This window comes from Tasmannia lanceolata, unplaced genomic scaffold (genome assembly GCF_043159265.1).
Source record: "Tasmannia lanceolata isolate RefF3 unplaced genomic scaffold, GAP_Taslan_0.1 ptg000012l, whole genome shotgun sequence".
In the NCBI taxonomy this organism is placed as follows: domain Eukaryota; kingdom Viridiplantae; phylum Streptophyta; class Magnoliopsida; order Canellales; family Winteraceae; genus Tasmannia; species Tasmannia lanceolata.
This window is the reverse complement of record NW_027518689.1, coordinates 21614178-21630693: the sequence shown is the minus strand read 5'-3', so window position 1 is coordinate 21630693 and position 16516 is coordinate 21614178. Positions and strand designations below refer to the sequence as shown.

The window sequence follows — 16516 nt, the reverse complement described above, 5'->3', positions numbered from 1 at the left end:
GTGGTGTAACACGGTTCCATATAAATCCAGATTTGTATGCCCGTCATGCAACACGGATCCATACAAACCCCCTCGCAGGTATGCCTGACTCCCAACTTGTTAGGTAGGGACACACTGCGGACACTTAAAAGTTCCAAATGCCAAAGAGTCATTCTTCTTATTATTATTATTATTATTATTTTTTTTTAGAGATTGAAGCTTTACCAAAGCAACACGAACCAAATACTCGACAGGAGAGCTTGAACCAAAAGAGCATGTTCAAACTCTCTAGTCTCTATTTGAGGAGAATGTCCATTTCAAATATCAATGTGTATTTGACATCTTTTATGACGTGAGTCATAAAAGATGCCCCTAGTATGATTACTTCCATAACAAAATTCATTTGGAGAGCAACACAAGAAAAATGGGCCAAAGGCTTTCATTAATGTACACTTGGGGTTACAAACTTTTCTGATGAACACTTGGGCTTATAAGGCTCTTAAAAATACAAGAACATGGTTCTGCTCAAAATCCTGCTTCATCACTGCCATCTGCTAACGTTGGAACTGGGCTAAAAGCCTATCAATCTTCCGAACTCTGCTCTACTTTGTACTTGTTCACAAAAGCCACAAATTCTCTGCTTCTCCTGAGAGTTCTGCTTTACCCTTTATTTTTCTTGCCACCCCGGCTTGGGGAGGGATTTTAACTAAACAGGATTCTGACAACTGACCTCGACTCAATCAAGGAAACACTTTGACAAACCACGAACGAGACAACTGACGAACACACGACTCGAACATTAAGAGAGACTGAAATCTGCTTCTTAGTCTGATAAGATTTTTTTTTTTTTTTTTTTTTAAATGGTAAAAGTCAACCACTCTTGGAATCTTTTGAATACCGCGTTTAAAGGTACTTCAACCCCCTTTTTGGTATTTTCGTCATGGCTATTATCCCTTTAGATTGCTCGGTTTCAACCTCTCTAACTCAAAGAGTATCAGAAGAAGTCTTGATGGCGCCTACTTAGACTTTGAGAAGGTGCCAAAGAAGCTGAAAGTTAAGCTGGCTTTTAAAGCTCTGCCATCTCCTCATGAAGTCACTGCCATGACCAAATCGCCTTTTCAGGTTTTCGATTCGGCGGACCGCATGCCTTAATTTTTGCCTGGACTGTCTGCCCTTGCAGATTTTCCATCCAGCAGGCTCAGTACCCTGATTTTTGCCTAAGCCGCCCTTTCGGGTTTTCAGCTTAGCGGGTGAATGATCCTAACTTTTGCCTAGACCGCCCTTGTGGGTTTTCAGTCTAGCGGGTCTAAGACTCCATCATTTTTCTTTATTTCTGTTTCTCTACAAACCTGGGCCTGAGTACACTAGAAGGACTTTCGGGTAGGCTTAGGTTCAAACCGGTTAGAATTTTGGTATGTTTGCATGTATTTTGACCGAATCCGGATCCTTCGGACTGCCTACGTATCCCCAAAGAAATTGGGAATCAGGTCACGTGTAGTTCGGACGTAAAATCTTTTATGACGAAAAGTCATAAAAGATGCCCCTGGTTTAAGTTTAACAAATAAATTTTGACTTTCTTTCGGCTCAAAGGTTCTTTTAGCAAAAGGGGGTTTCATCATTCATTCTTTTCTAGGCCCAAAGGGTTTGCAAATAGTTTAAAATATTTGGGTATGGCTTGAAGCTTAAATCGTCCAAGGATGGCCTCCTAGTGTATTTAAGCATAATATTTCTTTAATTGATCCAGGTTTGTAGGTTCATTTAATTTTTCTCCATTTTCATTGAGGAGTCTTACGGCTTTTCCAGGCAGGACTTCATCAACAATGTAAGGACCAGACCAGTTTGGCCTGAATTTTCCTCTTGGGTCAAATACCGGTGCCCTGTAGGACTTCAATACAAGATCTCCAGGCTTCAAATCTCGGACACGAACCTTCTTATTGAAAGCTCTCTCAATCCGTCTCTGATATCCCTGGATATGATACAAGGCTCTCAGCCTCTTCTCATCTATCATCTGTAGCTCATTGTGTCTGGCCTTTGCCCATTCTGACTCTGGCAGATCGGCCTCCACCATCACTCTCAAAGAGGGGATTCTTAACTCAACAGGGAGAACAGCCTCCATTCCGTACACCAAAGAATACGGAGTCACGCCTGTTGAAGACCTGATCGATGTTCTATAAGCCCATAAGGCATAAGGAAGTTTGTTCGACCAGTCCTTATATGTCTCAGTCATCTTACTGATAATGACTTTGATGTTCTTATTTGCTGCTTCAACGGCCCCATTCGTCTGCGGCCTGTAAGGAGACGACTTGTGATGCCTTATCTTGAACTCTTCACACAGGTGTAACACCTCTTTCTTGAAATGTGATCCATTATCTGAAATCAACTCGTGAGGTACTCCGTATCTGCAAATTATATTGGTACGGATGAACTTCGCAACTGTGTTCGAAGTGATGGAAGCATAAGATGCAGCCTCTATCCACTTTGTGAAATAATCAATAGCCACCAGAATGTACTCATGTCCGCTCGAGGATCTCGGATAAATCTTCCCAATGATGTTTATTCCCCATACCGAAAACGGCCACGGCGAAGTCAGGGAGTGCAACTCCGAAGGAGGAACATGAATAAGATTCGCATAGACTTGACACTTATGGCATTTTTTTACAAATGCGAAGCAGTCTGTTTCCATTGTAGGCCAATAGAATCCAAGTCTAAGGATCTTTCTAGATAGCATCTTCCCGTTCATATGAGGTCCACAAACACCCTCATGAGTCTGCTCAATAAGCTCCGCAGCTTTATCTTCATCAACACAAAGGAGTTGTATGCCATCAAATGACCTTCTATACAGCTCTTCACCGCAAATGATGAAATTCGCAGATAACTTCTGGAGAGTTTTCCTTTCCTTGCTTGAAGCTTCCGGAGGATGACCCTTGCCTGAAATGAGGTTTCTGATATCTGTGTACCAAGGCTTCCCATCTGGACATCTAGCTGAAATCTCTATAGCATTTACGTGCGCAGGTGCCCATTGCAGTCTGATGGCTAACGGTTGAACTTCCATTGTAGCGGAGATATCTAACATCGAGGCCAAAGTGGCCAAAGCATCAGCAAAATGATTTCTGGTCCTTGATAAGTGAGTAAATGTGACGCTCTTGAATTTCTGGACTAGAGATTCCAAATACATATTATAAGGGATCAATCTATCTTCTCGAGTTTTCCATTGCCCATTAATCTGGTAAATGATCAGGATGGAATCCCCGAACACATCAATATCTTGAATCTGCAAAGCTAAGGCTGCTTCAAGTCCGGCAATACAGGCTTCGTACTCTGCCATGTTGTTGGTGCACTCGAACTGCAACTTGATGGAGATAGGAATGTATTCTTTCTTCGGGGAGACCAAGACTGCACCTACTCCTTGCCCACGACTGTTTACGGCTCCATCAAAGTACATTAACCACTTGGTGCTGAGAACCTCTTCTTCTTCGATATCCATAATTTCTTCATCAGGGAATTCGGCTTTTAGAACAGCATTCTCCTCAACTGGAGCATCGGCCAATTGTTCAGCTATAACCCGCCCCTTAACTGATTTCTGAGCGACATAAGTGATGTCGAACTCAGACAATAACAATAACCACCTTGCAGTCCTTCCTGTAAGGGCAGGTTTCTCAAACAAGTACTTTAGAGGGTCCATTCGTGAAAGCAGAAGAACCTTGTTTGAAAGCAAATAATGTCTAAGCCTCTGGGTTGCCCAAACTAATGCGAGACAAGTCTTCTCCAAAACAGTGTATTTTAATTCATACTCTAGCATCTTCTTGCTGATGTAGTAAATGGGTCTTTCTTTCTTAGACTCAAGATCCTGCTGAGCAAGCATGCAACCCATCGCTGTATCCGTGATAGATAAGTACAACAGCAACGGTTGGCCTGGAATAACTGGCGAAAGAACAGGGGGCAATGATAGGCATTGCTTAACCTTTTCAAAAGCCTCCTGGCACTCTTCATTCCACTTGTTCGAGGAATTCTTCTTCAGAAGCTTGAAAATGGGTTCACACGTCATCGTCAGATGTGCTATGAACCGTCTCAGATACTGAACTTTGCCAAGGAAACCTCGGATCTGCCTTTCTGTCGTCGGCGGCTGCATTTCTTGAATCGCCTTGATCTTTTGCGGGTCCACTTCGATCCCTCTTTCGCTGACCATAAACCCCAAGAGTTTTCCTGACGTAACGCCAAATACACATTTACTCGGGTTCAGACGAAGCTGATACTTCCTGATCCGCTCAAAAAACTTTCTCAGGGCAACAGTGTGCTCAGGCCGAGTCTTCCCCTTTACGATCATGTCATCAACGTAAACTTCAACCTCTTTGTGAATCATATCATGAAGAAGAGTCGTGGCAGCTCTTTGATATGTAGCACCAGCATTTTTCAAGCCAAACGGCATCACTCTATAGCAATATGTACCCCACTGAGTGATGAACGCTGTCTTCAACATGTCTTCAGGTGCCATTTTAATCTGATTGTACCCTGAGAATCCGTCCATAAAGGATAAAAGAGCATGTCCAGCAGTGTTATCCACCAGGAGATCAATGCTTGGAAGAGGAAAGTCATCTTTAGGACTTGCTTTGTTTAAATCTCTAAAATCAACACACATTCTGACTTTCCCGTCCTTTTTGGGCACCGGTACTATGTTAGCGAGCCATTCAGGATATTCCACCACCTGGATGAATTTTACTTCTAACAATTTCTTCACTTCTTCATAGACTTTCAACTCCCATTCTGTTTTGAGCTTTCGGAGTTTTTGCTTCTTTGGCTTAGCACCAAGGATTAAGGGTAATCTGTGCTGGACGATTTCCTCACTTAATCCTGGCATATCATCGTAAGACCAAGCAAAAACTTCTTTGAACTCTTTAAGCAGGGTGATCAATTCCTCACGTTCTTCAGGAGATAAAGTTTTGCCGATCTTTATTTCCTGAATTGAGGTTTCATCACCAATGTTCACAGTTTCAACTTCCTCATCAAGTGGTTTTGCTCGGCGACTCTCCTCCTGTTGGATCATATGTCTGATTTCAGGGGGAGTTTCGTCGGCATCCTCATCAGAGGGGGAGTCTTGATTGTTATTTTTAAGATTATCAGATTTTAGAGCAGATTCAGCAGATGAAATAGAGACAGGAATGTACTCAAAAGAAGAATCCTTCATTTCATTGGAATTTGAATCATATACATCAACAGACGAATTACCCTCATCGGGGGGTACAATGAACTTTGGACTCATTTTTACAGACTCGATGGAAATGTTGACACCTGCGTCAACTGACTCAGGACTATAAAAGGAAACAGCAACAGATGCTTTATTATGAACAGACTCCAACTCAATCTCGCTTGAAAAGGAAGAAACGTCGCCGATCTCAGGTGAATGGTCATCTATGGTACCTGCATCAAAAGACTCATTAGAAGATATAGACTCTGAATCAAACCCGGAGACTGACACGTATTTATGGACGACTGACTTTTCTGAAGGGATTCGTTTGTACTGGAAAATAACCTGGGGTAGGACTTGAGAAGTCCAGTTAGTCAGAGGTTCCTCAGCCGGGGTGATAAGACGAGTTGGGTCCAGTATCAGCGGGCTCCTGCCAATCACGGCCACAGTCTGTGACCCTTCTTGAAAAAGTGAATTCAGAAGACTCGGCTCTATGTGCTCTGTCCAATCAGCCTCAGACTCTGTCTCTACAATCTGCATACCCACTGGCTCATCTTCTAGCTCAAGATCGAAGAAAATCTCAAACCCCGGAAGCATCTGCCCTGTGCTCTCATCCAACCAAAATTCTGCAAAGCCACAGAAAGGAAAGGCTGCGCCTTCTTTTCGGAATCGGCCGTTCATTTTCAAATCAATGGGTGCCATTGGTAGCCCCAAGCCCCGACGACGGTTTTCTGCCCATTTCAGCATCAACTGTTTCATCTCTACAATTTCCTTCTTTGTAGGCTTGTAACCCAGTCCGAACAAACCATTGAATGTTTTGAACACAGGAAACTCGGTCAAACCCTGATGATATTTGCCTAACCCGGCGCCTGGCATATAGCCCTGTCGGCGAATCATTCTGATGACATTCGAATTCGTACTGGTCAGGAAACAAATTTCCTCATTCAAAGCCTCTTTGAAAGTGATCGTAGTCACCTCTAGTGAAAACCCCGTCAAATTGATATCTTCGGATCTTTCCCCAGTTATGTCCGGAGTGATCTGTCCTATCTCGAGATCAGGATCCCCCTTTACCGTTATCACTCTGTTCTTGCGAATGAACTTCAGTTTTTGGTGGAGAGTAGACGGAACAACCCCGACCTTGTGCATCCAAGGACGGCCAAGCAACAGTAAGAATGAAGCTTTAATATCTAAGACTTGAAATTCTACCTCAAAGTCTTCTCCGCCAATCTGTATCTCAGTGACCAAAGTCCCGATTACATCTCGGCGAGTGCCATCATATGCTAGAATACCCTGCTCGGATGGAATAAAATTCTCAGGACTGAACCCTAGGGTTGCTGCGGTGCTTAATGGGCAAACATTCAGTGCAGAGCCGTTGTCAACCAACACCTCTGGCACCTTCTTCTTGTTACAGAAGACTGTGATTTTAAGAGGCTTAGTATGGTCTCGGCCCTCAGGAGGTAAATCGTCATCAGCGAATGACAATGTTTTCGCAGCTCTGGCCATGGCTACGAGACTGACAAGCTCGTCAGGTGAGGTATTAACAGAAACTTGTGCTGCATTAAGCTCTTGAAGGACTAGCTTTCTGTGCTTCGATGAGGCCATTAGTAAACCCCATACCGAGATATTAGCCTGAGTCTTTTTCAGCTGCTTTAACAGGCTCTCATCTTCTTCGTCTGCGCTCACTTTATTCTGCCTCTGATTTTCTGAGTTTCTTGCAACCCCTGCCGGGTTTTCTACACTCAATTCTGGTGGTTTGAACACTCGCCCACCTCGGGTCATGTGACGCATCTCGTTACACTGATCATCCAGCAACAGCAGTTCGTCTTCGTCCGTTCTGAAAACATAAGGTGCATTACTTACATCCTCTTCAAAGTCCTCCATCCTTAGAACATAGGTGGCTTCCTTTGCTTCTTCCAGACCAACATTCTGAAGCGCATATGACTGGGCTGAAGATGACTCAGCGAGTTCAGCATCGTCAAACGACAGCACATAAGGTTCTTTTTCTCTGAATTCTCTGAGCTCTTCATCGTCAAACTTCAAAACATATGTTTTATCAGATGTAATAGCGCAAATGAGAGCAGAGGGATCAAGGATGGGCTCATCTACAAAGATAGCGTTTGTAGTGGGAGGAGCAACAGCACGGTGGTTGGGGAGAGGATTCTGAGTGATATTCGGCCTTTCAACTGCAAGCTCATCTTTATCGATCATGTTCTGAATCGCGTGCTTCAAGGCCAAACAGTTCTCAGTCATGTGTCCCGGGCCCCTGTGATATTCACAGTATTGATCCCTTCTCCAGTTTCCGGGCAGCGGATTAGGTACAGGTTTGACATCCGGAAGTCTGATCTTCTTGTCTCTGATCAACTTCTTAAGTATCATGGGCAGTGGAAATGGTAATGGGTCAAACTGCCTGAACTGCTTCGTCACCATTGGTCTAACAACTTCATCAACAGGCTTGGCCACTGGTCTGGTATAACTGACTGCTTGTACTTCCTTCGGTTGGATCATAGGCCTCTTCCCCTCTCGGACATCAGATAGCGTTTTGGCTCGGAGGCCCTTAGCAATAGCATCCTCGATCTGGGTGCCGGTCTTAATCAAATGATCGAAATTCTGATAGTGCTGCGGCGCCATGAAGTGAAAGTACTGCGGGGACAAGCTCTTGAGGACCAACTTTATCTGGTCTTCCTCTGACATTCTATGGCTCAGTTGGGCAGACTTGCGCCTCCAGCGCCTAATGAAAGATGTGAATGTCTCCTGAGGATTCTGCTTCAACAGCTTCAGATCTCTTTTAGTGACCTCGATCCCTTCCTCCATGGAGAATTGTTCTACGAATCGGTTAGAGATTTCTTCTAATGTCCTAATCTCTTCTGGTTTCAACCTCAAAAACCATCTTTTGGCTACCCCTATAAGAGACATAGGAAACAAATGAGCCATCTGCTCTCGACTTAAGCCATGCTGCTGGGAAAGAGTGATGAACCATCTGACGTGGTTTCTCGGACACCCAGTTCCATCATATTTGTCATAGTCTGGTGCCTTGAACTTAGGCGGGAATATGGCATTAGGGGACACCAGAAATTCAGAAATATCGAATCCCTTGGACGCTTGAACCTTCATGCTCTCAATGTCACGAGCCATCTTCTCATACTTATCGAACAACTCATTCTCCTTGTTAACCGGAGGGACAAAGTATTCCCCAGCATATTGCTCATCTTCTAGATCGATCTCTACGGGAGAGATGACTGGTCTGGTGAGGTTAGGAGATGTGGCCGGAGGAGGCTGAATGGTGGGATCTTTAGAAGTAGAGACCTTTTGAGTACTCTGGTCTTTTAGATGAGTCACCTCATCTTTCAACCCTGCTATATCTCGACACATATTTCTCAACATTTCCTGTATAGTTATCATGGGGTCCACTGGATCATTAGCCATTTGGTTGACTTCAAAAGAACCTGACAACTCTGGTGAAGATGGTAAAGGTGCTGTTGGTGACACAGTGGGATCAAAATGACGAACAAGTCTAGACACTGAGGTAGGTCTAGACCAGGTAGGTTTAGCTTGGGTGCCCTTTTTTGAAGCGATGGTTGCTATCTTTCAGAATCCTGATTGGAAGTTAACATACTAGATCAATAATCATGAGATAAAGATTCTGAACAAATAGAGAAAAGAGTAATCTTGAAATACATCAACGGGTATGTTAATTTGGAAAGAATCCTCAATCTATTCCTTAAGGTGTTCTTTGGGTATAACCGTTCTTCTTTTGGGAATGAAAGAGTCAGGAACGATAAACATCCTTAATCAAAATAAGTTTCGATCTCAGCAACGATCATGCACTCAAAGAATACAGGTGAGATCAAACTTTTCCATCAATGATTTCGATATGATCCAAAGGTAAAAGATATATGATAGGTAAACATTGATCAATGAAAAATCAATGGCTCAGATAATAGACCATGGCCATAAGAATGACAAAAGTAGAGTCCAGGGCCAGATCTAAAATCTGAATGATGGATATCAACAACTGTAGATCAATATGATTAGATCAAGATGAGATGAGATAGCATAAGATTGCTTTCAACGGATGGATCATGAATGACTAATCCTATGAGATCTTTGGAAATGAATGGGATTTACATCCTAACCCCAAAGGAAAAGTTTTTTTAATCTTCGCACATTTTATCAGTGTTACCTGAAGGCATCAATCCTAACCCTAATCTAGCGGAGTGGAGAGAGGATCTCGACTCATGACTTTGTTTGTGTACCTAGGACCGATCGTAGCCATTGAAAGATGGACTACGGCCTAATCTAGACACAAATGGGTAGGATATCCTAAACTAGGCTCACACACACAATTGGGTAAGATATCCTAAACTAGGCTCACACACGTGATGCACATGTGTTCGTATACTACATGCATGTGTGGGTTAATCTAGGGGTAAGGCCAAGAGTTCCCTTAGCGCGAATCTATGTTCGATATACTGTACCAGTGTCCGGTGTATCAGTACGTGAACAAGAGATCCGTTTACGTACCATAAAGGTACTAGGCTAAGGGTGGAATGCTTCTCTAGCACAGAGGCACCAGGTGATGAAATCCCAGTCAACCATGCTAGATAACACTCCGGGTTCCTAAAATAGGACGTGTGTGCATGTGAGATGCAGGGTTTAGATGCAAGTGATGTAAGTGTGTGCAATAAGTTCGCGCAATCTATGATGCCTTCAGGTTTTGTTAGATTAAGTTTGAGTAAATGTGATGAGAAAATAAAGCATACAAACTAATCTAACAAGCATAAAAGAGATAGAGTTTTCATGAGCCAGTTAAAATAGATTCAAATGAGTTATCCTTTGGAATTGTAATGAAGTTAGGTGGTCCCCAGCAGAGTCGCCAGTCTGTGGGCCCCGATCCCGCGAGAGGGGTGGTGGCGCGAGAGCCGCCACGCACTATCTCTTGGTCTCTCGTACCCACGCGATTGGCGTGTGCCTTTTATTATTAATTTTAATTCATCTTTTATGTGAACTTGGAATCACTAAGGCAATCCGAATTCCACACAAAAGAGACTGACAGAGTCGCCACCTAGATGTGGGATCTAGGACCCATAATTAACCAGAAATCTAGACTCGCTACCTGGTTACAAGAATGGAAGGTATGGGGATTTATCCACCACATGCACCATTCCTGCCCGATAATCGGTCTTCAATTCCAAAAGTTAACTCTTTTAAATTCATTTTAATGGCTCATTCAACTCTCTGTTAATGTGCTATCTATGTGACATGCATCCTAAAATCTAATTTCAATGGGAATCCTAAATGTGTATCTTGATTTATTAATTTGTCTGGGTTCAATCTAAGTGAAAGTTCTCCTAGAATTCTAATTTCATGGAAAGCCCTAAATGATTTGATTAAGCATTTATAAGAAAATTAATATCCAAAACACCACAATTTGTTGTGGTGCCGACTCGCGGGTGGTATGCCGTCAGACATCCAAGCTGCCTACGTACCCAAGCCTCACTGGGATCAGAGTCGACGTAGTTCGGTGCACCTAAGCTAAGCTACTTATGCCTAACTCAACTAGGACACCGACCTAGACAGAACTGACTGTTTCAACAGTTTTGAGAGAAGTTATTTAATTCAAGTTGAGGATTTTATTATCTTAGGATTTCATCTGAGATGCTATATGATTCTTATCTAAATGCAAGTTGTTCCTTAGACTAATGTAAGTTAACCTACACCATAGTTTACTAGGCTCGTCTTAAGGAAAGATTGGGCAACTAGTGTAACGAGACCTATGGCACGGTTGCTATACATAACAAACGTCCGTGATGAGGCTGGACTCCTAACTCTAGGACTCCCTAAAACCTAGGACACGACCTGACACCAGGGTTCCTAAATTGGGCTCTAATGTTTCTTAGATCGGAAACCATGATCCAATGGTTCCGAAAGATACAAGCTGAATCGATTTAAGTTCTTGAGGTTAACGAATTTCAGATTTTAAGGATTTTCAGTTTTTGGGCACTTAAGGAATACCAATGGTTCTAGGGTTCACCAATTTCGGCCCAGAATGGCATCCAAGGGAGGGAATCGTGCGCTCTTTCCTTGTGCAATTTAATACTTAGGTTATAGCATCTTATTGCCTGGCAGATCTCAGGATTTTCGTGGACAGTAACCTCGGAGCCAACAACATGCTATAGCTTAAATATTCAAATTGTCAAAGATCAAGTTGCAATTGGGATACGATTATGGATGCACTGGCCATTTTTCCAGGAAAATCTAAAGATCCTAAAATTTCCGTTTCAATGGATTAAGGAGTGAACATGTGACAGATTTTTAAAGTTCTTTAGGAATTTTTATATGATTTTCAATTAATTTCGAATTTTCCATGGATTTTATCAATTTTAAGCATATGAGTGGTTTTACAAGTGAAATTGTTGCAAACAAATTCGAAATGAGTTGAAATTTTTACAGCAGCAATATGGGAATGTATGTAGCTTACTGTATGAGTTTTGCAGATTTTTACATTAATTTCACATTTAATCTGGATTAAACAATTAAATGACCAGATTGCACAATTAACACAGAAACTAGTAGAAATATAAATCTAAATTCTATGAAATTTCTACAGAAATAAAATATGAATATAAATAGCATGCAGTGAGATTTTCATGAATTTTAGAAATTATTTACTACTGACTTCGGATTTTTCAATTTTCAGCCCAGATTATGAATTAACACTACACCACACATGAAACAAGATCCAAATCACTTGAAACTTTTATAGCAGAAAGAAATGTGAAATATAAGACTTATGTAAAAATGTTATGAATTTTAATGATGATCTGATGTTAGTAAAAATTCTCCTAAAATCTGATAATTTTCAAAGAAAGCATAAAATAATAACCAAACAAAGTCCAAAATTTATGAAAAACTCATGGTAGAATGTATTAGTACCATATTAGTTTTCCATGAAGTTTCATTAATTTTGGAATCCGTTTAATATATATTTTATTTTTCTTGGTCAAAAAGATATTTTTGAAGAGTTTTCTATTTTTAAAACACGCTTTTCGAGAAAATTATGATTTCGGAAAACATCCTCCAACCTTGTTCCGATGTGATGAACACAAGAAAAATTTAAAATTCCAAAAAATAGATCATCCTGAGATGACTATTTTTTCGAATTTCATAATTTCTCAGCCCATATTTTAAATAAAATACCACTCTTCACTCAAACTCGAAAGAACTGTTGATCCAATGCCCGATCTGATCCGATAGTTATGGTACTCTATTTAGATCAAACATTGTATTAACTTTCGGGATGAAACGGATTTGGAAAGCTTACGCAGATCATGACTTTAAGCACACGCAATTAATATTCAATTAAATTCAATTAAATGCTTAAAAATCATGCAAAATACATAAAAAATATCAAACGATCCTGAAAAATCCGAGAACAGTGTACTTACCTCTGATGGAGTCTTCGCCGAATCCGAAAGCCGCGGAGTCCGAAAAACCTCGCCGTTGTACGATTCGCCTTGCTTTCTTCTTCTTCTCTTTTTCTTTGCTTTTTATTAGATGAGCCACACTCCTTTTTTCTCCTCCTTGTTTTTGAGAATACAAGCCATATTTATAGCTGCATATAGGAACACTATTTGAGATAAAAAGACATTTTTAATAGCCATCATAAATGACTAAATTTTAAACATGTGTGGTATTGGTAGCCACCATGGGTGACCATGACCAACCACCATAGATGACCATGACTAGCCATCATTGATGACCAAGGAAAGAAGGGAGAGAGAGAGAGAGGGGCCTCCAAAAAAGATTAAATTTTTTTCTTTTGTTGACTTTGGTGTGGGAACATGAGGTGTGGGAACATGAATGGCAACTTTGGAAACAATATAGTTTCTTCCCTGGTGGGTCCCACTTATATTGCATGTGTATGGTTGTAATAATTAGAAATTACTATTTTCCATATGAGAACACATGGGCTGCTGTTGTGTAGAGAACAAGCTTGCACGTAAATGCAAATCCAAGTGGGTCCCATTTTTCTCAAGCTTGCACGAATTGGTCAAGGCACTCCTCCAAAAATTCCACTTGTCCAATTGATATGTGTAGCCAAATCATTTCCTCAATATAATCCGGATCTTCCAATTAATGGGCCACAATGATAATTGACCATGCTTTCTAATTTATTCCATAATTTGATCCAAACCGTTCATTTAATGGGTAAGGGGGAAAGAGAAAGAAACGACCAAGGGAATCCAACAAGGGAAGTGAACTAACCAAATATGGGGGTGGTTTTACCAAAAATAAATTTCGATTTCCTCCCTCTTGCTTTGTTGATTTCAATCTCAACCATTGAATTTAGGAATTTCACTCTTCTTTGTTCTTTATCTAACCTTTGAAATGCTTGAAACTTTCAAAGAAAAATAACGGTGTGACGTTTTCAACTTGGACCCAAAAAGAATTCTTAAATATTTGGCCTACTAAGATATCTTGAAAATTTTGGATTTTCTTCTTTGATCTTGACCATCCAAATTGGAACCCACACACAATTTTCTACTTAGATTGTTCCACAATTGCAATTTTTCGTAAAATTTCATCCTTTTAGCATATTTTCCTCGGAATTCCCTCAATATAAACCTGAAATACCAGAAACAAAGAAAATACCTTAGTAGTACGGCTTTAAATGAGAAAAATAAATGCGCTCATCAACATGTTCATGGTGGGCCCACTTAGTGGGTACAAACTCTCTCTCGCCTGGCTAATATAACCATTCTCAACACTTGGCGAAAAGAAAATGCGGAACATTGCAGAATAGATCGGAACGATTGAGAAAGCATAAGGGACGAACACGGGAATGAAAAACACTAGACTCCGACAACATCACACTAACTTCTTTGTTGATTAAAACGAATCAAAATGGGGTGTCTACAATAGCGAACTTGGGTCCGATCAAAATGGGGTGTCTACAGGTAGAGATGATATTGAATCTTAGATTTACTTAATAAATTATGGACATTGAAAAAATAGAAAGTTTCAAAATTTTGAAACTTTATAAAACATCAATCTTTTAGACACAAGAGACCCTAGAGATGGTGTGGATGAGCTTTTAGCCAAGTTTTGGGATGACGATGAGATGGTTTTGAATCTTAGGTTTAGTTGATGAAGGATGGAGATTGAAAAAAATAGAAAGTTTATAAAACATCCATCTTTTTGACATAGGAGACCCTAGAGATGGTGGCATGGAGCTCTTAGCCAAGTTTTGGGATGATGATGAGTTAGTTTTCAATCTTAGATTTACTTGATGAAGGATGGAGATTGAAAAAATAGAAAGTTTCTAATTTTAGAATCTTTATAAGAATCCATCTTTTAGACATATGAAAACCTAGAGATGGTGTGAAGGAGCTTTTAGCCGTGCTTTGAGATGAGGGTGAGATGGTATTGACTCTTAGATTTAGTTAATAAAAGAGAAATCCTGCATCAAAATCAATTTCAAAATTAGAAACAATATCGTCAGGAAAGGAATGCAACATATTGATTTCTTCATGAAAATTTGGTTGCTTACCCAATCTAAAGACATTAAAATCAACCGATGTGTTTCCAAAAGACAATTTCATTAATCCATTTCTATAATTAATTAGAGCATTGCTGGTGGCAAGGAACGGCCTACCAAGGATGATAGGAATTTGATCCTTGATATTAGCAACATGCTCGGTATCTAGCACAACAAAATCTACGGGAAATAAAAAATCACCTACTTTAACTAACACATCCTCAACCATCCCTTTGGGTGTTTTAATTGATCTATCCGCCAATTGAAGAGTGATAGTGGTTGGTTTGAGGTATCCTAATCCTAGTTGTTTAAATACAGAAAAAGGCAAGAGATTTACACTTGCACCCAAATCCAAAAGAGCATGTTCAATATTTGTGTTACCAATAGTGCAAGAAATAGTAGGACATCCTGGATCCTTATACTTAGCCACCATTTGTTGAGACAAGATGGAACTTTTATTTGCGGCTAAGAAAGCTTTCTTGGGCACATTAGTTGTGCGCTTTTGTGTGCACAAATCTTTCAACACTTTGGCATAAGTAGAAACCTGAGAAATCGCATCTAATAAAGGAATGTTTATTTGCACTTGTTTAAACACATTTAAAATTTTATCCATGGCATCCACCTTCTTATTATTAGCAAGTCTCCTTGGAAAAAGGAGCTTTAGGCACATACTCATTTTCAGGTGGAGAAACAGCCTGCTCTTCACTTACCTGGTTGGGTTCCGTAATCGAGCCTGTTGGAGGGGAGTCTTTTCTTACCTCTTTGGATGTATCTTGTATATCTATAGAAGGTTCAGATCTGACCTCCTCCTTGTGGTAATCTCTACCACTCCTTAAAGCATATACGGCATTACATTCGTTGGAAGGCTCTTGCGGCGGCAAAATTGGTTGAATGGCATTCAACTGATTTGGCGGTACCTGTTGATTCACATTCATATTCACGTTCCTTGAATTAGGAACGGGTTGACTTGGCATCTTCCCCTTTTCCCTCTCATGCAATGCCATGGCAAGTTGGGAGATTTGCTTCTCCATGTTGTGTTGGCTTGTCATGAAAGTGCTAGTGAGAAGTTCTATGCTTTTTTCTAAGGAAGCTATGCGTGCCGACTCTCCTTGTTTTTGAAAACCCGGCGGTTGCTGATTTGAAACATTATTAATCATGGGATTTTGAAAAGTAGGAGGGGAAGGGGATGGCCGAACAAAAGTGGGAGGGAAGGTGGGCCTAGGTTGGCCGAATTGGCCTTGGCCTTGGAAATTAAATGGCCCACTTTGACTCCATGAAAAGTTGGGAGGATTTCTCCATCCCGAATTATAAGTGCTAGAATAAGGATTATTAGCATAAAGAGCACTCACATTCTCATTAGTATTACCAAATTTAGTAAGAGTTTGACACTCTTCCATGACATGGTCCGTGGCTTGACACCAATTACACATGGGAACACTATATGCAATTTGAATGACTTGTGAGGGTCCTTTGACAACTATTGCTTCTAGCCTTTTGATTAGGCTATCAAGATGGGCCTCTTTTGCCACATCACCCTCTATTAGAAATCCCTTGCTTGAAGTGGCTCTCTCACCGTCTTGAGTGGATTCCCACTCTCTCATTTTTTCCGCCAAATCAAGTAAGAAGTTCCATGCCGCGGCCTCAACCGTGAAAGATGTAAAATCATTAGGACACATGGACTCAAGAAGTTGCTTTGTTTGGTAATCTATGTCCTCATAAACAATTTGGCATAAGTGCCACAAATCAATTCCATGGTGAGGAAACTCTTGGAGTAGGTCTTTGAACCTCCATAAACCTAAAAAATAACTCTAATGGCT

General features: G+C 40.9%; 1 protein-coding gene across 1 annotated transcript; it reads right to left on the bottom strand.

Annotated features, from left to right (window-relative positions):
• Nucleotides 1-5207: 5207 nt before the first annotated feature.
• Nucleotides 5208-12801, bottom strand: LOC143887113 (uncharacterized). The gene is made up of 3 exons (XM_077391221.1): nucleotides 12607-12801; nucleotides 5507-8754; nucleotides 5208-5394 (listed from the first exon to the last, which is right to left on the bottom strand). The coding sequence occupies exons 2-3, from the start codon at nucleotides 8582-8584 to the stop codon at nucleotides 5386-5388; spliced, it is 3087 nt and encodes a 1028-aa protein (XP_077247336.1). The 5' UTR covers nucleotides 8585-8754; nucleotides 12607-12801; the 3' UTR covers nucleotides 5208-5385.
• Between the last annotated feature and the right edge of the window lie 3715 nt (nucleotides 12802-16516).

What these genes read in the sequence shown, in the direction of transcription:
- LOC143887113 (XM_077391221.1), bottom strand. Translation starts at nt 8,584, where the DNA reads ATGGCTAATGATCCAGTGGACCCCATGATAACTATACAGGAAATGTTG.